This window comes from Erpetoichthys calabaricus, chromosome 5, assembly GCF_900747795.2.
Source record: "Erpetoichthys calabaricus chromosome 5, fErpCal1.3, whole genome shotgun sequence".
Classification (NCBI taxonomy): domain Eukaryota; kingdom Metazoa; phylum Chordata; class Cladistia; order Polypteriformes; family Polypteridae; genus Erpetoichthys; species Erpetoichthys calabaricus.
The window spans coordinates 42,886,983-42,912,249 of NC_041398.2; the positions used below are offsets into that span (position 1 = coordinate 42,886,983).

The window sequence follows — 25,267 nt, forward strand, 5'->3', positions numbered from 1 at the left end:
TTATGGTGTATGGTGTATCTTAGCCAAAACTGGGCACCCTGTTATAATAATATTCCATAATAACATTCTGGTAGTCAAACCTTGGTATTGAGACATCAATTAAATGTTTTTATTTATTTTTATTTTTTGAAAGTAAGGATTAGGCTCGATATAACTTTCGCAGTTCTTTTAACTTCACTAAAGCTCCAAACGTCTCGTTGTGTTTATTGATGCAGTTACTTAGTGTTGTTCTTGAGTTTATCATGTATGTTCTCCCAAATCTATTCTCTGTACACGTTTCGACACTAAGCAGTGTTTTCTTTACCAAACCGAATGTAACTTTCATTTCTCTTAAAAATAAGGTAACGCTGAAATCGAATTGAATCAATCGCGAGTACAGGCGTTTATTCTGAGGCCACACGGCATCAGATGACAAAGAACATATACACCGATACAATGAAATGTTATTATTATATGAAGAAAACGTTGGAGAAAAACTTTTATAATATTTTAATAAACCTCAGATTATTTAAAAATGTATTTGTAAAATGTAGCTTCATGCTAGACTTCAAATCTGTCCAATATTCTGCATGTGAATTAGGTGTCTAAACTAATTCCTTATAATATTAGGTACATTTTCCTTTTATGTTATTGATGTTTATTATTTTCTTTGCATTTGTCAGATAAGTAAACACTAATGTAAAATCGTAATGCGTTTCAACCTTTTAATGTATGCAGACTGTCTTCGCATTAACAGAGTAAAACAAAATATTTTTTGTCGGGGAGAAAACATCGTTTTCTTTTTTACAGGAAAAAAAGAGTAGAGAATTATTCTTTGAATATTCACATTTGCTCATTTACTGAGTAACTTATTGTCACAAAAGTGGTTAAGATGACATTTTTTAATGCAGTAATTTTTTACTAAGCAGAAAATACATTTTAAGTGTGACCTGAACAAAATTGAGCTTTGTACAGCAGAATTAAGTATCAGTAGCGTTACTTTATATTTGAGTACAAGGCGTTAGAACACAAAGACCCCTATCACAGCATAAGAGCAAGAGAACGAGAGTTTCAGAGTGACTGGTGTCCCTTTAAGTGATTGACTGTTCACAAATATTCTGCGTTAACGGGATAAATATAATCTGAATTTAATTAATACAAATACTGACGCATTTAAGTCGGTTCTGTGAATTTTATTGCCCCAATAGCATTGGATATTTATTGATTGCTGTGAATAATTTGTAATTTATTTTCATATTGTTAGTAATGAATATAGCCTAATTTGTTTTGTTTTCAAACCCTGTTTTGGCGCTTTTTTTTTTTGGTATTAACGATTCTGCTTCATATGATATGTTTTCATGAATAAATACATTTCTTAATTTTTAATAATGGTCAGGGAATCTGACCAGGTGGCTAACGCGCTGGTCATTAAACTACGAGCTCAATCATCAAGGCTGGCAAATTGCACGACTGCGAGTAAATCATCTTTTCTAACATGTATGTGTATAAGCAAACCGAAAATATCCTAATCATGTCAGCCAGTCTGGGCGAATGGGAATTTTAAATCAGCACATACAACTTTAAAATTTTCTTTCGCATCAGCGTGGTTACAACAGCACTGGAACATTTATTTCATTGCGATGTGGCTTAATATGAAAGGCATTATATGAAACTCGTGTGTATATACATTTCCTTATTAACTTTGTCTTTCGTCAAAACTTGTGGAAGACGCGTTATCGTGCACTTTAGTTGGCAACGATTTCGAATGCTTCCAGCTTAGCATGTACTGTACTCTGTTTGCAGCCTGTCGTATCGCCGCTACGCTTGTGCACGTGACGAAATGTACACGAGTGTATCTAAAGAGATAGCTCGCAATTGGGGATAGAGAACTTCAAATTGATGAACTAAATTAATTTGTTTAACGGAACAGTCAGACATCAGTGCTGACATATTAAGGGAGATACGCTTTCTATAATACTACGGAGCTGGAAAGCCGTCGAACAGCTGGCTCTGTAAATCATTTCACCACACGACATCCTAACTAGTCCATCTATATTCAGCTGCTGGCGCTATTTTAAAGCGTCGAGAGCTAAACAGCGCTACGAATGCTACTTTTGTATATTCACTCCTTTCTGCTTTAGCGCACCGTACGAGAAATAAATATTCGATAGCGACATCAATGTTTTGTTGCGTCCGTGCTTCGAGGGTCACAGTTTTGAGTTACGGGAATTGGACAAGCAGCTGCAGCCTACAGATCGCTGTAAGTGTACCAGCCCAACTCCAGTCCGGCTTTTCACGTAATCCATGTCTCCAGGTGCCCTCTCCAACCTTTTGGGCAGGTGAGGTTGTCCAATCAGAATGTCCTTGCCAGGTACCTCTGCGTTTCTCCTATTTGCACACATCCCGGCGTTTTTACTTTAATCAAGTCTTTCATGAGTCGTCTGCACTTGACCAGAAGACGCATTTGTTGCTGGATGGATCCCGGAGCCTTATCGTGTGTCTTATGCTCAGCATTTGGATAGTCACTTTCTCACTGTTTTGATTTTTTTTTTTCTAGTTTTGATTAATTTTGATTTGTTGTTACTTTGTTGCTTTTTTTCCCTCAGTGACGACGCGACCCCTCATTTTGTGCCCGCCTGTCTGACACGTTTTGGATAGCAGTAGTTGCGTAAGTCATCCCACTTTTTTCCAATTTTCCCGTGAACTGTCACATCATGTTCCAGCCCGCAGCGAAGCGGTGCTTCACTATTGAATCTTTGGTAGCGAAGGACAACCCGCTAACTTCAGAGGAGCCCCTCAGACCCACGGCCCTCAGCTACCCCAACCCTACAGAATCCTTTGTCAACGGCTTCCAGAGCTCGACGGGAAGGTCACTGTACCCCAGCCCAGAGCTGATGTTTCCAGAGGCGGTGAGCCACCCGCCTCTCTCAGTTCACCCACACCAGCTCGGGAGCTCGGCTCTGCAGCACCCGCACTCCTTCTTCGGACCTCAGCACCGAGACCCGCTGCACTTCTATCCCTGGGTCCTGCGGAACAGATTCTTCGGGCACAGATTTCAAGGTATGGTCGGTCCCTCTAAACCGGTGCTTCGTCTCCGTGACCGTGTGAACGCATCTTGGGGAGAGCTGTAATGACAGTGACGGCGCATAATGCCGAGGCCGGGCGGCTCCAAAGTAATTTCGTAGATAATCAACCGATTATTATTATTATTATTATTATTAGTTGTCGTTGTGCTAGTAGCATTTAGGTAGTAAGCATTACTATAATAGTATTACCTCAACAACACAGACATCTTTTTTTTTTTCTTAAAGAGTTTGTTAATTGCAAGTCTTCATTTATTGGTGCGTTACATTGATATTAATTTACATCAGATCTGATTCTAAGATCAATTTAAAACTAATAAAATAAATAGAACCTAAGAATATATCAATAAAAATGAAAAAATAATAAATAATCATGCATTTTCCTACCCTTTGACCTTCTTAAAAAGTTAAAGATTTCAGGTTGTTTTAGATAGATAGATAGATAGATAGATAGATAGATAGATAGATAGATAGATAGATAGATAGATAGATAGATAGTGCCTACTGTGCTTATACTGTCAATAATAAAGGTTCCAGTGTGGTTCTTCTTCAGAGAGGTGCTATATAGGGGGACCACTTTTGGTCCTCCAAAGACCCATCCACATGAAGGTCCCAGAAAGGACCATTTATTTATTTAGATCTGTAACAGGTTCCATACAGTAAGTAACGATGGTAACAGATTTGTGAAGTACCAGTGGGTCCAGGTTTTAAAAATGCAAAAAATATAATAACACTGGCTCAGTTCAGGTTTTCTTAATCTGCTAGTGTCCAGTTTGGTAGCCTACCATACATTGATGATTTCGATATTTTCTAAATAGAAAGTTTTACAAAGCAGAAAGAACCAACTTCATATGCAAAGAACCCTTCCCAGAATGGAGTGGTGCTTTACCAAGCAATAGTTCTACGCGGAGCCACATAAACCTGGTAAAGAGAAATGAAGTGCCATTATTTTTAAGAGTTTACAACGCCAGAAATTAACAACATTCGTCAAAACAATTGTGCGGTGTTAAAAGTCTAACATTGTGTCACCTATTATCCCACTTCCATTAACAACACACACACGCACTTCTAGCACACTAATCGTTTTCTGTCCGTTTTATTGTGTTGTTTCGTTCTTGTAATTATTTCTTTGTCGGGCACTTTGTGATTACACTTGCTTTGAAAGGCGCTACTAGACACAAAGATCAGCCAGTATTCTCAGAACAGTATTTGTTAACAAATTAAAAAGCGGTACTCCGTTAACATTAAGTTAAGTTAATGATTCTTCGCCTTTGTTTCCTCGCACATTCAATCGCGCCCCATCTCGAGTGTTTTTAGAGCTATACCGGCTGTTTACTCATACAAGAGGCCGGCGGACCCCGCGCCCCCGAGGATTAGTCCACGCTGTTTATGTTGTCTTCTTGTCTTTTCACCCCCACGTGGCTCGCTAGTATTTGCAGAAAGCTCTGATATTCAAAAGCGGTGCCGTTTCCCTTTAGAAAGTGGACCAAATCGCGCCTGTTAGTTAATTCTAAGTATTTGTTTATTTGTTCAAAATATTAAAAATTGCTTATCTTCAAAACCGTCGCTTATTCATATTTGTTTTAAAGTTTTAAACTTGTATTAAAAGTGTTATTCGGTTGTTGTTGTTAATTGTGTCTTACTCTTTGATCATTTCTACATTATTAAGAGAATACTATTTTAAACGTACATATTAATAATAAATATTGAACAAATTGAATTTGAATAAGAGTGGAACTTTTAAACTTACGTATTATTGCTAGACATTGAACAGTTGTAATTGTTAAATTTGATTACCTAATTTCGGTGTCTCATACTATGCTGTTGATTTTCAGATTGAAGTATAAGTTTAAACTAATGAGCACGGTGCCACTTTAGCCAGCACTTGAGTGTCATTTAAAAGTGTAATTTTACCTTCTTGTTAAGAGTGACATATTTAGGAGATGAGTTCTGTCTGCTTAACAGCGGGTGGTTAGTGATGATGATAAAACAATGAATATGTTTGTCTGCCTTGAACAGTTTGATCCTAAATCCCACCCAGATCTTTAAGTGTATCAATACACTCTGATTTCATTTCACCTTTTGGATGGAAGATACGAACTTCCCCTGTGCTCATTTCTGGAATTTTGCTAATATTTCAGTATGTTCTTAACAATTATTTGTACTTTTACTACTGAATGGACGTGCTTTACCTGTGTGCTTCCCATCGGTACAAGAGCGCGGGTCTGCATGCTTGTCGCGTCGATCTCCTGATGGGTCCAGGCCGGCTATTTGACAGGGTCGTACAAAATGCGAGGCAGGCCGCAGCTCTGAGCGCAGTTGCTGATAAGCTCTTCTCTACTGCTTGACATAGGCAGAATTAATTATCGGATGTCTCGGAACTGTGTTTTTTATTGAATCTGTGCAGGTGCATACATAAACAATAGAAAATATTGCAAGAAGTGATTGCAAGATTCAAATTTTATTTTTCCTCCGTGTTTGATGGTTTTATCTTTGGCACCTTTAGTAGTCTTTTTTAATGGAAGTTTTTGGTAACCCGTATGCATTAAAATGCAATCAAAACACAACTGAAAAAAAATCATTAAACCGTTATTAAAATTATAAGAACTTTTTTTTTTTTGCTTTCAACTCTAAAATATGAGTTTAGATTTTTTAATGGAAATAATAAAAAGGAAAATCACTCGAAAAGCAAAACACACCCACCCAAGGCAGGCTTTGTTCTTGGAGGGAAGAAAAAGATTAAGTTATCTTCTGCAAAGCAAATTCCCTTTCTTAGCTTCTGGCGACGGGGCTTCACACAGACACATAGACAGAATTATTGTTTGTCAGAAAAACGATCAGACTGAGTGATTAGGTTAAACACGAGGATGAACTGCTATAGTCGAGAGAAAAAAAACAGACAAATGTACGCCTCCTCACAACATCCGAAAAGCCTGCTTGCCGCTGGAGCTGCGAGGGTCTGCGGTCAGCCTCTCCACCCCAATCCTGGAGCAAGACGAACATCCCATTTTCACACGGATTTCAAAAGACTCACATCTTCATGCTTTTAATAAAAAGAAAATAAATAAATAAACACCGCTTGTAGGCACACGAGAAAACGTCCAAATTAATGACAGAATTTCTAAAACAATAAATGCAGACATTATGTGTGAAGGCCCTACATAGTACAACTTAAGGTATTTCACATTTACAGTGTACATAATTTAATAAATTTGCATATGGCCTATGTGAAAAATATTACTTTTGAATTAAAGTTGTTAAATACATAAAGTGGTTGTCACAGAAGAGACGCCACGTGTTTATTTATCAATATAAAATTAATAACATATAGTAATTTTTCAGCATCAATGATTTTTTTCCTAATTTATGAATAATAGTAGAAAGATTTAAAATTTGAGCACTGAGATGGTATACAAGCTGAAGTTAATTAAAATGTATTTATGCGTACAAGAATGTGCAACTCAAAAAATAATTATACAAAGATGAGAAAAGCGCTATATCTTAACGATAGATAGATAGATAGATAGATAGATAGATAGATAGATAGATAGATAGATAGATAGATAGATAGATAGATAGATAGATAGATAGATAGATAGATTTCATGTGAATAAAACCGTTCATTGCACATTTTGTTTGTTTGTTTGTTTGTTTGTTTTCCTTTATTTTTTTTAACATATTCTTCGCTTTTAAAATATGCTGGCAAAGCCAGATATAGGAACACAGTATGCGTTTATAATTGAAATTGGAGCACCTGAGAATTCAAGCTAGTTTAAACATTGGAGCCGAACATGTGTCGCGTTCTGCTCTCTCTAAAAATGGTGTTGCTGCTATTAATTATTTCTCCTTTATTAATATATCACCACGTGTTTAACACCTTGTGTTAACATTAACTGCGATCAGTTCACCGAAGGAATTTCCCTCATCAGCTGAAGATTTGTAAACATTTATAATAAAGTCTGTATTCACTGTGCTGGTTTTACACTTTATTTTAGTTCACCGACACTTAGTTTTATGGTAAACTCTTACCAGAGACAACAAAAAAGGGTTTGTGTATTATGGTTTGTGAATATGTGTATGTGAACGTCAAAATCTGAACTGATATCACTCACTGTCGGTTTTATTGATAACATATGCATGATTTTTACATCTCCCCAAACTATTTATTTACTTATTTTTTATTGTAAATTATATTATATTTTTGTCGGCATAAGTGTTAAGAAATGAAAGACTGCAAGTCCTGTTCTTTATAGAATTTGTTTGCGCGCCTGTGTGCTCTTAGAATTTATAGTTCGTTAATGGTACTTTAGTGGGTTGTGTGGCTTGCTTGGCAAATAAAGAACAATTTCAATTGGGGAAAGGATAATTAACCTGAATTGTGTGTGTGTGTCTGTCTGTCTGTCTTGAAAAGTTTCCTAATCTGTGGATAAAACAGAAATACTTAATGTATATGTAGCAGGATATAAACAGATTGAGAAAAAAACAACATTTAGGCTGTGTTGTTGAATGCACGGAGTCCTTTAAAAAGCCCGACCCTGCTGGTATTTTACAAATCATCGTTAAAAAGGAAGAAAAAAAAAGAAAAAAGAAAAGGGTTTTCTATCCTTTATATGGACGGTTCTTTTGGGAACCAACAATCGTTTCTCTGTTGCGTCACTCGAAAGAATGACTTTGACACTTTCACTTTTGACTGTGCGTAAAGCGTTTCATGAGAAGCTTTAATTTTAAATCAAAATGACAAAACATATCGTTTATTTTCAGGACTTAATAATTAAACCGCCTTTTTTCTTTTCAGATCCCAAAACATATTTGGTTAAGCCTTTGTTTAACGTGAGATTGTTGGGATGCACCTATGTCGTTTTTAAAATTTGCTCTATTATGCATACTGGTTTGGTAACTGCGGCTACACCGCAGAAAAAAAAATATACAACAACAACTACTACTACTACTACTAATAATAATAATAATAATAATAATAATAATAATAATAATAATAATAATAATAATAATAATAATAACAAACATTTCCGAGAAGACAGCAACTTCAACGTGCATTTGCAAAAGAAAAAAGGCTCATACAGAGCAAAAAAATAAAGTTAGAAGCTTTAAGATTGTCCTGTGAAACTTTATCATTCAAAGAGCAAGTCAGTACGTTAACGTCAAAATTGAGGCGACAAGCGCTAAACATGCTACTAATTAGATGTTGGGGTAATGGTGCACTAACTGAACGAATAGTATTTGTTAATACGTACTTCAACAGCTTTAATTATATACGAATCACGACAGTAATACCGAGTGCGGATAAAAGAAGTTAAAGTCATGGAGGCAAAGGCGTGAGATGTTCGATTGTGTTTAACTGGAGCTGTCAGAGTCACAGCAAAATAATAAAACAGGAGTATTTTATTTGGTTTGCATTGTAATAGAAAAAGAAAACAGTATTTTATTTCGAAAACAACAAAATGAAATAGATAGATAGATAGATAGATAGATAGATAGATAGATAGATAGATAGATAGATAGATAGATAGATAGATAGATAGATAGATAGATAGATAGATAGATAGATCTTATTAGGATTTCAAAGGTGCTCTTAACAATAGCTTATATATATATTTATAATTATATAATTATAAGCCAGATTCCTAGACTTTTGGTAACAGTATATTGTGTGTACTTGAAAATGAATTAAAAAACGGGTCTTATGGCTTTAGGCGGAGGTGTCGTTAATTGTGCAACAAAGTGACCGAAGAAGTGTAGGCGTGCTTTTTGGTAGCTTGCTAATGTTATGAAGTGATAATCACATCTGACTTTTCGTAGCCACTAATTCGTTTATTTATTTGTACAATTGAAATAAATGATTCTCCGCCTTCGCATTGCAGGAATGACCTCCTACGTTTCATCTAGACGGCTCTGTTTAACTGCAGCACTGTATGACAAGAGAGTTATTGGACGCGACTTGTACCTTTTCTGTGAGCATTTTCAATTGTCGAGCAGCGCACAAATGTATTCCCAGCTCAACAGACACGCTGTAAACACAGTGTATAAATTAGTGGCTAGAAAAAAAAAATGAAGTATTCATGAAGAAGGCGTCCCGACTTCCAACTACAATCTTCCATCGCCGGCATTGTGCACTTGCAGCCCCTGGGAATGTATTAGATACGTTACACACATTTCCACAAAGACAGCAACTGCCAGCGCATTTGTGAGGTGACTTTGGCGCATTTTACACAATTTGGAGATTAGCCAAGAATTGTCTTTTTAACAGAGTCTTAGCGAATCGTCGGCTAGATTTTTTTTTCCTTTATCGTCTCCCACTTGAAGTGAGTTTTGGTGTTAATTGGGTGGATCTGGCCCGTCCCAAGTGCCATTTAGTTCAGTACAATCGAGGGAAGAAACTGACAGGTTAAGAAACACAAAAGAGACTCTTGGATTTGAATACCGGGGGCTACGGATTGAAAGGCAAAGAGAAAAGTGGGCTTAAGAAAAAAAAATGAGAAAGACCCTTGAGGCAACTTGAAATCTTCAAGAGTTAAAGAGTCCGTCGGCCACTCTAATGAAGTGTGTTATGAAATAATCACATGTCCACCGAACACGCGCTCAATGTAGCAAAAATATGACTGATGAGTCTCTTGTTAAAAAAAAAAGTGGGAGATGATAAAAGGTAGTAAGGTGGAGTGTTACGTGGTCGACGCGTTAATAAACTTGAAGTTAATGAGTGGGGGTGTTTGCCCCCCGCGGCTTATTTCTACTACATTAAACTCCAATAAGCAGGCGCGCAAACCAAACCCGTGGGACTGCGGCGGGACTGACTCTCCCCTGTGTTTGTCTTCTCAGGAAGTGAAGTTTCCCAGGAAAGTTTGCTGCTGCACGGTCCCTTTGCCAGGAAGCCGAAGCGCATCCGAACTGCCTTCTCACCATCACAGCTCCTACGACTGGAAAGAGCTTTCGAGAAAAACCATTACGTGGTGGGAGCCGAGAGGAAGCAACTGGCCAATAGCCTGAGCCTGTCCGAAACACAGGTAGGAGCCGCTGGGCGCAGAGGTGCACCACTCACGATTAGGAAAAGCAGCCCACTGCCACAAATGGGCATCCGTTCAGAGCAGCCCCTCGCCACTGGGGATCGACAGCAAAACGTTGAGAAGCCGCGACATTAGCGAACGATTTGTGATGTCCTCTATGTTCTAGATGGTGATTAAATTGTCTTATTTTGAGCACATGCAGCGTTTGATTGGTTGATTGATTTTTTTTTTTTGCGTTTTTCTTATTAGAATTCTGATTATAATGCAAGTTAACCTTGCACACTAAACATTTTCCTAAGACTATAAGAGTCAACGTAGCTTTAGTAAAAGGCGACAACTGACTTAAAAGCTTTTATTTGCATCCTTTGTAGCAATAGGGAAGTGTTCTATATAAAAAGATGCAGAAACATAAGTTTGTTATATATGCAGTGCATGTTTTTATATATACTGTAACTGTATGCCTGAGACATGAGTGCTTTCCCACCCTCATCTCCACATTCCAAGCAGCCTTGTTTTATGAAGGATGTCTCCAGATGACTCCACCCCCTTCTAACCATCTACAAATACCTTAGCAGGATCTCTCTCAGCACCCATTCTTGGACATTACAATGCAGTAAGAGGAGAGGGGCACAATGCAGTACAGCCCAATGGATCAAATCCCACCCCTGTTGTTGTTCATGTCAATTTCACATGTTCTCCCTGTGTGTGAAGGGTAGTTTTGTGTTGGCTCTAAAGGGATTCCAAACTGACCCTGTGTGAATGGGCCCCAGCAATAAACTGGCAGACTCCTGCTGCTGACCTCCATCACAATGAAATGGATTATGATTGCAATGAAACCGATATGTTTTGTGTGTGAACTGAGTATCTGGATGGTTATCTATCAGGTAATGCATGTGGTTTGTCTGCCAGTTGACAAACCACCACATTCTCTAAAATTCAAGAAGCAGATCATATGCGATACAGTAACCTGCCAAATAATACAAAGAATATATGACAAATGCTTTGTGTCGTGCACACACACACACACACACACACACATATATATATATATATATATATATATATATATATATATATATATGTATACAGTCATATGAAAAAGTTTGGGAACCCCTCTTAATTCTTTGGATTTTTGTTTATTATTGGCTGAGCTTTCAAAGTAGCAACTTCCTTTTAATATATGACATGCCTTATGGAAACAGTAGTATTTCAGCAGTGACATTAAGTTTATTGGATTAACAGAAAATATGCAATATGCATCATAACAAAATTAAACAGGTGCATAAACTTGGGCACCCCAACAGAGGTATTACATCAATACTTAGTTGAGCCTCCTTTTGCAAATATAACAGCCTCAAGACACCGCCTATAGCCTTTGATGAGTGTCTGGATTCTGGATGGAGGTATTTTTGACCATTCTTCCATACAAGATCTCTCCAGTTCAGTTAAATTTGATGACTGCCGAGCATGGACAGCCTGCTTCAAATTATCCCATAGATTTTCGATGATATTCAAGTTAGGGGACTGTGATGGCCATTCCAGAACATTGTACTTCTCCCTCTGCATGAATGCCTTTGTAGATCTCGAACTGTGTTTTGGGTCATTGTCTTGCTGCAATATTGTAACTTCAACTTTGTGACTGATGCTTGAACATTATCCTGAAGAATTTGTTGATATTGGGTTGAATTAATCCGACCCTCGACGTTAACAAGGGCCCCAGTCCCTGAACCAGCCACACAGCATGATGGAACCTCCACCAAATTTGACAGTAGGTAGCAGGTGTTTTTTTTGGAATGCAGTGTTCTTCTTCCGCCATGCATAGCGCTTTTTGTTATGACCAAATAACTCAATTTTTGTTTCATCAGTCCAAAGCACTTTGCTCCAAAATGAATCTGGCTTGTCTAAATGAGCATTTGCATACAACAAGCGACTCTGTTTGTGGCGTGAGTGCAGTAAGGGCTTCTTTCTCATCACCCTGCCATACAGATGTTCTTTGTGCAAATTGCGCTGAATTGTAGAACGATGTAGAGATACACCATCTGCAGCAAGATGTTCTTGCAGGTCTTTGGAGGTGATCTGTGGGTTGTCTGTAACCATTCTCACAATCCTGTGCATGTGCCGCTCCTGTGTTTTTCTTGGCCTGCCAGACCTGCTGGGTTTAACAGCAACTGTGCCTGTGGCCTTCCATTTCCCGATTCCATTCCTTACAGTTGAAACTGACAGTTTAGATAGATAGATAGATAGATAGATAGATAGATAGATAGATAGATAGATAGATAGATAGATAGATAGATAGATAGATAGATAGATAGATAGATAGATAGATAGATAGATAGATAGATAGATAGATAGATAGATACTTTATTAATCCCAATGGGAAATTCACATTCTCCAGCAGCAGCATACTGATACAATAAATAATATTAAATTAAAGAATGATAATAATGCAGGTGAAAAACAGACAATAACTTTGTATAATGTTAAATGTTAATGTTTACACCCCCGGGTGGAATTGAAGAGTCGCATAGTTTGGGGGAGGAACGATCTCCTCAATCTGTCAGTGGAGCAGGACAGTGACAGCAGTCTGTCGCTGAAGCTGCTCTTCTGTCTGGAGATGATACTATTTAGTGGATGCAGTGGATTCTCCATAACTGATAGGAGCCTGCTGAGCGCCCTTTGCTCTGCCACAGATGTTAAACTGTCCAGCTCCATGCCAACAATAGAGCCTGCCTTCCTCACCAGTTTGTCCAGGCGTGAGGCGTCTTTCCTCTTAATGCTGCCTCCCCAGCACACCACCGCGTAGAAGAGGGCGCTCGCCACAACTGTCTGATAGAACATCTCCTAAAACATCTGATAGAACATTTAAACCTCAGAGATAGCTTCTTGTAGCCTTTCCCTAAACCATGATACTGAGCAATCTATGTTTTCAGATCTTTTGAGAGTTGCTTCGAGGATCCCATGCTGTCACTCTTCAGAGGAGAGTCAAAGAGAAGCACAACTTGCAATTGGCCACCTTATACCTTTTCTCATGATTGGACACACCTGTCTATGAAGTTCAAGGCTTAATGAGCTAATCCAACCAATTTGGTGTTGCAAGTAATCAGTATTGAGCAGTTACATGCATTCAAATCAGCAAAATTAACTTAAATTAAATTAATAATATATATATAGAAAGATAGATATATAAAAAAAGAGAGAGATCGTAATTGGCTGGGGCACCTTAACATGATCCACATATAATTAAAGGACGGCAAAACAAAACATGCCACAGTTGTGGAAATGTCTTCTCATATGCCACAGGTTGTTAGTTTTACTGCTCCAAGACGGTGATGAAGCTGCTTATAAGGCAGGACAGACAGAAGTGGCAGGTACAGGATGCCAGTAGGCAGAAGAGACGTCATAGGTGTTTGTCCGTCAGTCTCCCATTCTACAGAGTGAGGAAGAGGAGAGGTGATAAGTGACAGTGCCACCCTCTAAGCCAGAGTAGAATTATCATTTGACAAGCCCTGAGGTTGTCTCCCAAGTACATGTGTGTGTGTCTCTCTATGTATGTATCTCTCTAGTCCCAGGTTACAGAGGTTTATATATGTAAATCTTTATAATGTATATTGTGCCGAAGAAAAATAAACAAGGTATGGCCAGTAAATTCTGATACTGGCCAATGATTTGATGAGCTATGGTTGTAGGCTACTGATGTATGGTGCACTATATGTAGTGTTACAAAAGCTCTGACTATGGGGCCAAGCCTTCACATATTTATAAGTTCTTTAGCGGGGTAAAAAAGTAAGGTGTCAGTTAATTAAAAATGTCCACTTTTGTGTAAAAAATTAAATTTTGCCATCTCCTTGGTAAATTAGCAACTGAAATGCTACAGATGTTACAGCAGGCACACAAAACCAAGAACTTAGCTGCATTGTTGTGTTTACATGGCATGGAGGCTTAGAGAGGGAAGAGAATCTCGTAAAGATCAAAACAGAAGTGGTCATCCAGTAACGATACAAACTGAAGTGGTGCAATGAACTGTGTGTGAAAACCGTTCACAGATTGTTGACAGCATGGCTGCGTGACTCCCCATTTGACACACTGAGGACTTGTGTGAGAACTGTATGACAGCTTCCATGAGAAATGTTGAACCCCTGGTGTTAAGTGAACACAACACTGTAGCTAAGTGCTTGGTCGGTGTGCATGTTCTGGAACATTCATAATGTTACAGTTGCTGATTTACTGAGAAGATGGCCACATTTGGCTAATTGCTCACTTTATCCTTTACTAATGTACTGTGCACACCATCCTTAAAACTACAATACACAACCCATGAACCCCAGTGAGCTGCAAGACACTTTGCACTGTGCACTGAGCTGGTATAACATTACGTGTAATGCACATGCGCCAATGGCTCACATCCACAGCAGCGTCACCCTGTTAGTCTATCTTTAAACATATTGAACTTATTTTACGTAGCCTGGAAGCACTGACCACAAGGCAAGGATCAAACATGAATTTGGAGCAACTTAGTCAGGTGTCAGGCATACACTCTAGTAGCTTACTTGGTAGTGAGCTGATTTAGAAACTACACCCCTCATGATAACATCAGAAAGAAGAAACTAAAGTACACAGAGAAAACCCACAAGAGCTCACGAAGAATGTCCACAAAGATACGGACATGGCCAGAGCTTAAAGTCAGACAAATTAACTACTGCACAGCTAAGTAAATGTGAGTATGTATACAGTATGTATCTTTGAAAAGTTTGATTGTCATCACCAGTTTCAGAAACTCTGGTTTTCTTCCCAGCTCAAAGACCTGAACTGGTGATGGTATACTGGTCCAATGTGAGGTATGGAAAGTGTTCCCTTTGAGGGACTGTTGTTTCACCTATTGTTTCAATCTCCTCTTTGTCCTTGTCCATTTCTGCTGGTATAGCATCTGCTTCATTCTGAAGCTCTCCTGATGTTTGTATGCTATATGTGTATGGCATCAGTGAAGCAGAGTATCAGTATTCATTCATTCATTCTCAAATCCAGTTAATGAAGTTCAGGGTTCAGGAAGCCAAAGCTTATCCCAGTAGCCCTGGGTACAAGGCAGCACACAGCCTTGGAGAGTCCACACCTATTGAACATCCAACAAGGGCCAGTTTGGAATGAACAACTAACCTGATCTGCATGTCTTTGGGAATGTGGGATGAAAATGGTGAAAAAAAAAAATAAAAAGAAGTTTGGAGACAACATTGTTCATTAATTGTTTATGAAAAGCATTGAAAACTACAGCCTTAGTTTTTCTAGCCTTGCTCTTCCAAGACAGTTCTTCCATATTTCCCTTTTAGTAAGACACCACAAATTGCATGAAATTTAACATCTAAATGCCCTTGCTTGGTTAGTTTGTGATACATGTGATGCACATGGGTTCTGTGTCATCTTTGTGCTGGGTGTGCAACCTTGAGTGGGGTAAAAGAAAACACAACAACCCACACATCCAGAACTGCAGGCCTCGTGCGGCCCTGTCTACGTATGCAGAGCCTCATTTTAATTGACTCTCATCAGTCAGCCGTATTCTGATCTCCTAATGGCCTGTTTGGACTTCTGAGTGATGGCTTCTTTGTTGCCTTATCTGTTTGATTGACTTAAGCACCCTCTCTAAACTAGAAGGTGTGACAATTATCATTTTTGGCTTACAGAAATATTTTTTTTTTCTCTCCTCGAGAAAATGCTTTGATGAGAGCCTTTAGAGAAATCATTCATCATGTATGTTGTAAAGGCCCTTTCAAATCTGACTGAGGGCTTGCATAATAGAATACCTTCGAAAACTTAACAGTTAACCATAAACTAAATGGTTATTTGTACTGGCATTTATTTATAGGATAGTTTGTAATAGCTAAGAGGAAAAAAATAATGTGTTGGTGAAAATAAACCAGCGTGGGTTCACTGTCCTGAAAGAACTAAAACACTGAAAGAATCTGGAGAGCTCATCATCCAGCCACAGTGTATTCTGAAGCAACCTTGAACGGCTTTAATTTATTAGTAATGTGTGTATTTTGGTTAAAAAAAATACCTAACAAGTTCAAGAAGAAAAAAACACTACAATTTTAAACCCACCGCCTGCGAACAACCCAGCAGGACAGGGTGCAAGTCAGAAGCAGACCCTGGACAGGGTGCTGTCTTATCACAGGGGCCACACTCACAGTTTCACCTTAATCAGCATGTCGGCTGTCACTCTCTGTTAGAGAACACCATGGAAGTAAGCCTTTACAAATGACCTATGCTTGAATACTGATTTCAGTTTGCCAGAGACAATTAAACAGTAGAAAGGCCAACATACCCATTAGTGTTCATTTCTCCCTATCTGGGAGAATTTGAGTTATTTAAAAGATGTGTAACAAGAGTGATCTTGGAACTAGCATGTTCAATAATAATTAAAATTCTTCAGATTTTGTCTAATTAGACAAATTCAAAAAATGAATTACAACAATGAACTTGATATACCAGTGTGCGCTGGACTTTGCTTTATTGCTTTGGTCCAAGGAAGCATGGACTAAAGTCCATTCTCATTGAAACTCTGAAACACATGAAATTCAGTTAAACTAAATTTACCTCACTTGTTTATAGCACTCTTCACAACTATTAGTCTATGTAAATATGGGAAATATGCAAATCAGTTGACTGTAAAGCACCTCTTGCTGGTTTGCTATATGAAGAGCACTGTTTGGCTGGTTCAAGCAGAAATAAAACTAACATATTATGTAGGGGGGGCGGCACGGTGGCGCAGTGGGTAGCGCTGCTGCCTCGCAGTTGGGAGACCTGGGGACCCGGGTTCGCTTCCCGGGTCCTCCCTGCGTGGAGTTTGCATGTTCTCCCCGTGTCTGCGTGGGTTTCCTCCCACAGTCCAAAGACATGCAGGTTAGGGTGGATTGGCGATTCTAAATTGGCCCTAGTGTGTGCTTGGTGTGTGGGTGTGTTTGTGTGTGTCCTGCGGTGGGTTGGCACCCTGCCCAGGATTGTTTCCTGCCTTGTGCCCTGTGTTGGCTGGGATTGGCTCCAGCAGACCCCCGTGACCCTGTGTTCGGATTCAGCGGGTTGGAAAATGGATGGATGGATATTATGTAGGGGGCGGCACGGTGGCACAGTGGTAGTGCTACTGCCTCGCAGTTAGGAGGCCTGGGTTCGCTTCTCAGGTCCTCCCTGCGTGGAGTTTGCATGTTCTCCCTGTGTCTGCATGGGTTTCCTCCCACAGTCCAAAGACATGCAGGTTAGGTGCATCGGCGATCCTAAATTGTCCCTAATGTGTGCTTGGTGTGTGCCCTGCCCGGGGATTTGCTCCTGCCTTGCACCCTGTGCTGGCTGGGTGTGGCTCCAGCAGACCCCCGTGACCCTGTGTTAGGATATAGCAGATGGGATAATGACCGACTGATATTATGTAGGAAAAATGGAAAATCAAGCTTTTGAAGGAAATTTCCATTACTGGTTGTTTCTGGAGATTGTGTTAAAGAGGACTAAAGAATGAGATAGCACTGATTCATCCTATATTCTTAAAAATAAAGGTGCCAGAGTGGTTCTTCAGAGCAATGTCATAGGTGAACCATTTTTGGTTCCCAAAAGAACAATGCTCATGAAAGTAACCTTTAGATCCATAATAGGGTCCATAAATGATCACAAATAGATAATACTAGATTTGTAAAATTAAAATGGGCTCATGGTTTCAAAAGGAGAGTAACTCAGGCTAAGTTCAGGTTTTCTTGATCTGATACTATACATTAAAGCTTTCCCCAAATTAGACAAACAATCCTTGCTAGAATGAAATAGTTATTTGTCAAGCGATGGTTTAACGAGGAACCACACACTCCATTGAAATGCCATTACAGAACCGTTATTTGAAAGAGTGTTTAGTTTTAAATGCATGTGCGTCTCTATATCTCCATGTGTACAAAACAGCTTAGCTAGATACAGCAATTCCAAAAATCAACTATCAGTTTGGAGGCTGCCAAGTTACGAGGAACTGCTGGGATATGAGGGTAAAGAACGTTCTGAGCCTCCTCGCCATCACGTCTTAACTACTGTAATGGTTGCTGTGTTGTCGGTGTCTACATAATTCATTATGGTTATCTTAGGGTGATTAGCATTTAATTCACAGTTTTTACTGTTGCTGTTTGACCGGGGCGATAGCTAATTTTGAATTCTAATACGTAGGTAATTTACACCAGTTGTGTGCACGGTGCATGGCAAATAACAGAAATGCTGCGCATGAGCGAGCTCTTATTTTAATGAGGGGTCAAAATACACGTTTTGTGAAGTGGTTCAACATTTAAAAGAAGGATTCCAGGGAGTTAAACATAAAGCAAAAGAAATCGTACCTGGGGGGGGGTGTGGGATTGAGGATCGGGACGACAGAAATTGGCCGCTTTAGCCATCCAGAAGTACTCGTCCTGACAGGCCTGCGAATAGAGGCTTTTAAATGCGCGTAAATGCAAAAGAGATGCCGAGGCACTTGGAATAGTGTGGAAATATTATGATGCAGTGTAAATTGCTTTCCACTGCAGTTATGGAATTAACGACCGGTGCATTTAAATGAATCGAGCGGAGTTTGAAGAGCCGTGACACCGCGCCAAGCCGAGCCTCCTGCAGCACCCCCCATCCCGATCTCAGGCAGGCCGCTAATTTCGCTCTCCGTCCCGCAGTACAGAACTGAATTTCCAAATGGCAGCAGACAAGCATTCGCAACTCTAATTTAACCTAATGACGGCTGGATTGGTTAATGGCGGTTCCAAATTGGCTTCCGGGAATGGACTGGCGCGCCGTCCAGGGTTGGCCTGTGCCAGGGGCGTCGCTTTTACTGTAGTTATATGGGCTTTTGCCCCAGATCGCCGGTGATCTGCCCTTGACGTTTACGTGCTGTTGACATTCGTAGTGTGGTCCCCTTGGAGATATCGTGTGTCCGATTTTTCATCCTTAAGTTCTTCACGATTTTACCAGCCGTTCTCAAAACTGTAAACAACTGAAAACAGGGCTAGATCAGCGGCTATAGGCATACGATCACTGAACGGGTGAGGGGAAGGGTTCTTGGAGATCAATGGCTACAAGCCTGAGATCGGCAGCCCAAAGGACGTCACTGGCCAGTCCTGGCACCGATAGGCCCCGCCCCCTGCAATTCTCATTTAGATAAAACGGTATTGTGATTGCTTTGTTAATTATTAAGTATAAACCCGAAACGACAAAATCTCTTAAACGATTTATGACAATCAAACGAGCAACCGATTTCTTTATTGTTAATAGCGCCTTTCACATACACCGTCATCACCGGTAAAGGCGCTTTATGCGCCGTCCTTAGTCTCTTTAGCCTCGCTTAGCTCTGATGAGAGTTGAGCGGGGAACTATTGCCTATTTTGCAAGATTTAATGAGTAATTATATGGAAACAAAATGTTTTATTTTCTTCCACTTAATAAATTAACAAAATACGCGCTAACCGACATCGCGTGCATTTGTGTCAAACTGCTTAAAAGGTGATATTTCCCTTTCCATTACTGTTTGACTTCCACACACAATTTCACGCCAAAGTCGAGGATGTCGAATCAAAGAATATCTCGGAGAGCTGAATAGGTTATTTCCATTACTGTGCCTGTAATTATTAGGAATTAATGTATCTGTTTATTCTGTTCCAACAGCAAAGGAGGCAAGATAGAAGAAACCCGCCCTGGACGGGACTGAGCTACCCTCTTAAAAATAACAAGTCTTTAACGGCGCCGTATTTGGTTGTGTGCTTTCTGGCACAACCATGCATTGCTTGACAAATTAACTACTTCATTCATATGCATGCTTAAATGGTTCTTTGCAGTTTGAAAAGGTTCCTAATATGTGAACAAAACAAATTTTTGATAAGAGAATAACAGATGAAGAACATTTGAACTTAGCTTGTCATTGTAAGTAGCTGAAGTCCTCGGTTACAATCTATACACAGATATTTATGGAACCTGTACCAGGTCTAAATAAATTTTTAAAAATCCTTCCGGAACCTTCACATAGATGATTAGCTATGGCATCGCTCTGAAGAACCTCTCTGGCACTTGTCTTTCTAAGAGTGTAGGTCGTTTCAGGCACACGCGCACTGGCACACTGATTTGATGTTGTCAGTCTCTTTGAAATGAAGGCAGTGGGAGGAAATCCACGGGTACAAAAACACAAGAAGTGGTGGCACCGAGAGCCGTCTAACGTGTGGGCACAATAGGCACTGGACTGGGGCCCCAGGAATACAGGGGCCTACAATATTTCAGATGCCTATATGTTTCTGTTTTGCTGTCAAAACAGGGGCCAGAGCGCACTACTTTGCCCTGGAGCCTTTGATGCTGGTAAGATGGCCCTGCGGGCAGGTTCCTGCTTTTGGGCTGCAGTTGTCGAGAAAAGGAAAAATGAAAAATATAAAGCCCATTCACAAAGGAGTGGAGAAGAATGAAAGGAGTCATAAATGACCATTCAGATAGCTGAGTAAAAAATGGAAAGGTTTTGCCACGCAGAAAATAAACGGTGATTACAGATACAGAGCTCCGGTTGTAAAACCTTTATCAGGCCTTTTAACCCTGTGATGGACTAACATCTCTAAAAACCATCCCAACAGCCGAGACGTTGCGTCTCATACCTTCTGTTTTTCGCAGCGCTGCTGGCATCCTTTCTTTACACCTATTTAAAGGTACATATTAATAAAAAATAACAAAACGTAAACTGGGCACACGTAAAAATAACGGTTCTTTAATGGTAGTTTACTGCAATGTGTAGAGCCATTAATTGGCAAAGAACCATTTCATTCTGGGAGGAATTCGTTGCATATGAATTTGTTTTTTGGGCTTTAAAAAGTGGGCAAAGCAGAAGACTTACTCTGTATAGCGCAGGAATGACCTGGCTTTGAAGGCCGATGCCGATTGTGAGTTTCATGAACTCTCGTGGATTATTGAAAAAGAGCAGTGCCCCGTTTAAGCGCAAGGGGTGACGTCCGCCAGAAACGGCTTCATTAGGAAGGTTAGAAGTTTTAATGAAAAGCACATCCTGCCCACGAAAGTCCTAGCTGGATACCCACAGATCAAGAAAAACTGAGCGTAGTCCGGTTTGTTATCTGCAGAATTGTTATTGTAAAACCACGAACCCTCTGGCACTTGACAGTTCTTTTTATCATCTATTGACGATTATTAATGGAACTTGTTAGAGATGTACAGGTTCTTTCTAGAAACCTTTATGTAGTATATTTATTTATTGTAATCTTTTTAGTTAGCCAATAAATGGAAACCTCTATGTAATGAGTAATGCAGGAAACTGTAGTCCGCCACATCCTCACTGGCCCTCCAGTTTACATTCATTCGTTAGGCTAAACTGCGTGTTTAGAGGACGTGGGAGTAAATCTGTGCAGATCAGGTGAGAAAGTGCGAACTCCATACAGGGCGAGGGATTGGAACTAAGGAAGCTGAATCCGTGATGCAGGAGGGCAGGCCACTGCACATGCGCACAGCCGCCACCCCGCGATGACGACGATGACGAATGCATGTTCTTCAGTAACAACGGTCACTTGGACAGGTAATCGTTTGCTTAACCTCCTCCAGCTCATCTGTTGTCGGTCACACCGCACCCTATAACAGTTTGCCCTCGACTCTCAGAAACAAAAATGTGTGCTTAACTAGATCGATAGTAATATTAGCCGCAATGTAAAAGCTTAAACAAACTTTAGCCCAGAGGTGTGTAACTATTCATAATTAGGATTTTTTTACTTACTAGGATGGGATGTAGAAAATAATCTACTGTATATATTTACTTTCTTTTGTTTTTTTACCTGCCTTTAGCATTAGCTGTGATTTCTGGTCATCCTAATTGTAATTGCTCAGATATAACTGCCGCGATTTCTTAACCATACACACTTCTGCATGCATAAGGAATGCAATTAAAATTAAAACTTCTTGTATTACCAATAACTTCTGAGTTGTTGCAGTTCTGCTTCTTGTTTGGTCGGGTAATGATCTAGCCTTCGGTCCAAACGTCTCTTACTCGAATTAAAGCTGCCCATGGTCATTCCACTGAGCAATGGACCCACAAGTCCGACGAGGTGTTCTCATAACCATGTCAATGAATGAACCAAATGATGAAAGTAATTGAGTCGTGACTTCCATGTCAGCTTGTACTGTTTTCAATAGACCAGAAAGTCCAGCACACACAGATCTTTTCATGTGTCACCCTGTTAAAATAAATTAATGGCAAGCAGACTCAAATGAGTTCATTTTAGAACAAAAATTGCAAATGTTGCCATCAGAAGGAGTGGAAAGGGCGAGGGTGTCATTTGTGCCCTGGCTTTAGACCTGATTTCCTAGCTCTTGTTGTTAAGCCAGGGTAGCGGTTAGCACTGCAGGCCCATGCATCCAGGTCCCTGGAACTTTTGTCCTTGGGTTGTTTGCATGTTCTCCCCATGTTTGAGTGGGTTTACCTTCAGAAACAATGGTTTTCGCCTCACATTTTCTAAGACCGCTGGTTAGTTTAATTAGCAATGCAGATGTGTTTGCATGAGTGGGCCCTGTCATGCACAGGCACCCTGGGATGTTTCCAGCTCTGTGTCCAGTGCTGCCAGAATAGACTCAGGCCCCTGGGACTCTGAACTGGAAGTCACATTATGTCATGTTTTTGCTCATCATGCAACTTGAAAGTGGCTTTGTTAAAGTCACTTGGCTGCAATGTCCAATTTGTTAATTATACTGTAAGGGAGGATGGCATTCTGGCTGCACTTTACAGAGATTTGTAGCATAACACTTGGTAACTGTTTTGGATTATAAACACTAGTTGTTTGGACTAATGGGCCCAGTCAAAGCTATTGACACATAGAGGTAATAATCTGACCAGGATCATCCGAGACTGCTATTCCCCCACGCATACCCCCAGCAGATTGCTTGAAATAGCAGGCAGTTTTTCAATTCTTAGGCATATCCTAGCAGGTCATTTCTGTTACTGTAATTGCATATAATGAAAATGTCAAAAACTGTATGGCAGATACTGTGTTTGCTGTCTTACAGTTAATTATTTACTAGACATTTTCCTTAGAGACTTAGAAATGGAGACAACTGTAAGTTATTAACAAGCCCAAGCTGGCCCTTCATGAGTGATGGACTGTGCTCGTGCGGTGGTTCCTGTCTCATTCCCACAAATATACAGAAGGCACCAGGCTTTTGTGACTCTGTCATAGCACTAGTGGTGGTGGTGGTACTGTCACATTTACAGAGTACAGTGAAATTCTGACTTGGACATCTATGCTTCCACTTCCTAAACATTTATGTAAAAAGAAAAAAAAAAACAAGAGAAGGATTCCAGTATAGTTAGCACTGGCTCTTATTTAGAGTTTCTCATGTCTACTCACTCCACCACTAAAGCAAACAAGCCCAAGAAGGTTAACACAAACTCCCCCTTCAAGCTCAAAAGCTTTGGCAGATGCTCAATTGGCTTCATCTTTGCACATAAAGTGGTCTAATGGTAGTCCTCCCTGAAATGGACAAGCTGCCCTCAATTTAGGGAGACTCTGCTAGCTTATCAACTGCCAGAGTATAATTTGTGCTTTATTTCTACAACTAAACAGACAGAGAGAGTTCTGAGGAGTCATAAAGGGAGCCAGTGGTGATGATCAAATAATGTGTTTTACAGGTCATTGCATTACTCCATAAGTCAGTTTGGCTATAAAAGTACCCAAAAATCTCATTTCACAAAACTACACAAGATACTGTATATGGTCAATATGCAAATGCGCTGTATATCTGTGCAAATATACAAATGTGTATGCATATTTATTTATCTATGTGTGTTTTTGTATCTTACTTATCTATACATAGTACTACTGCATATGCATACAGATATGTGTGTATTATTTACAAAATAATGTACAGTGAGAAACAGGTACAGAAGATGACCCTGATGAAGCATCTCCATTATTAATGTCCAAAATGAGTCCAGAATAAAATAGATTAATTTAAATATTTTTATACCATTTTAAAGCTACACCCATCCATCCATTGTTGAAGTGACGTAGTCTGTATGAAAGTCATGAGTGCTTCAGTCTACCATAACTACAGTATATCAGACACGAGGCTGGACACGGTCCATTAATGCTGTGTATCTTAGGGTATCCTACAGTGTGAAACTTTACAGACTTGCGATGTAGCACTGGCACATACAAGAATGAATTTCACTGTCTTAACGCATGGGTACGCTGGGGACCCCCATGCTAATCTATGTATGTTGTGACTTGCTGAGTGGTTGTGGGGGTTGTAGGGGGCCTATAATGCTGTTAAGACGGCCCTGTTCACTGTACTCTGTGCACTTGACTGTAATGACCCTATAGAATATTTTAGGGTAGCACTGCTATCCAGCAACATATTAGAAAAACTAATCACATAACATTTTTAAACTCACTTTTGAACTTCCATCCATCCATCCATTTTCCAACCCGCTGAATCCGAACACAGGGTCACGGGGGTCTGCTGGAGCCAATCCCAGCCAACACAGGGCACAAGGCAGGGATCCAATCCCGGGCAGGGTGCCAACCCACCGCAGGACACACACAAACACACCCACACACCAAGCACACACTAGGGCCAATTTAGAATCACCGAACTTACTTAATGGAATTCAGGGTCACAGGTCCCATCCAGACTTCATCAGATACAAGGGAACAGGTCACCATAGGGCCCAGTCACACTGGTCCAATCTATAATTAACACACATATTAATTACACTGCACATCTTAAAGATGTGGAAGGAAAACCCAGAGTACCCACAAGGACAAAGAAGCATGCACAAATGCTTCATGGACAATGGCAGATTCAAACCCAGGAAGCTGGATCCAAGACACAGAGAGCTGCATTAACTACAGAGTTATCTTTGAAGACAAATGGAAATGTAAGGTTAATATTTGAAAAGACAACATAAAACACACAAAGTGAACTGTGCTACCTGACCCTAAGTACATATTACTAGTCCTTACTGATGAACACAGAATTCTGACTGGTTGAGTATACAAGGAGAGATGCTCCCTGGTGGTAGTCTATACAGCTACTTGTGACACATTCCATGCCAACATGGGACTTGGCCTGTTGTGGCACTCCTCTGATCAAGTGTGTCATTGTTTTTTTTGATGAGACTTTTTCCTGTACCCGGCCAGTAACTAACTCCTAGGATTCCCATCATGC

At 39.9% G+C, this 25,267-nt stretch overlaps 1 protein-coding gene across 1 annotated transcript in view; it reads left to right on the forward strand.

The window, feature by feature from the left end:
• Positions 1–1,851: 1,851 nt before the first annotated feature.
• emx1 (empty spiracles homeobox 1) overlaps positions 1,852–25,267 on the forward strand; it is a 34,580-nt gene continuing 11,164 nt past the window's right edge. The window contains exons 1-2 of the mRNA XM_028801473.2: positions 1,852–3,039; positions 9,897–10,081. Coding sequence (XP_028657306.1) covers positions 2,694–3,039; positions 9,897–10,081 — 531 coding nt within the window. The 5' untranslated portion in view covers positions 1,852–2,693. The remainder of the gene's footprint in view (positions 3,040–9,896; positions 10,082–25,267) is intronic.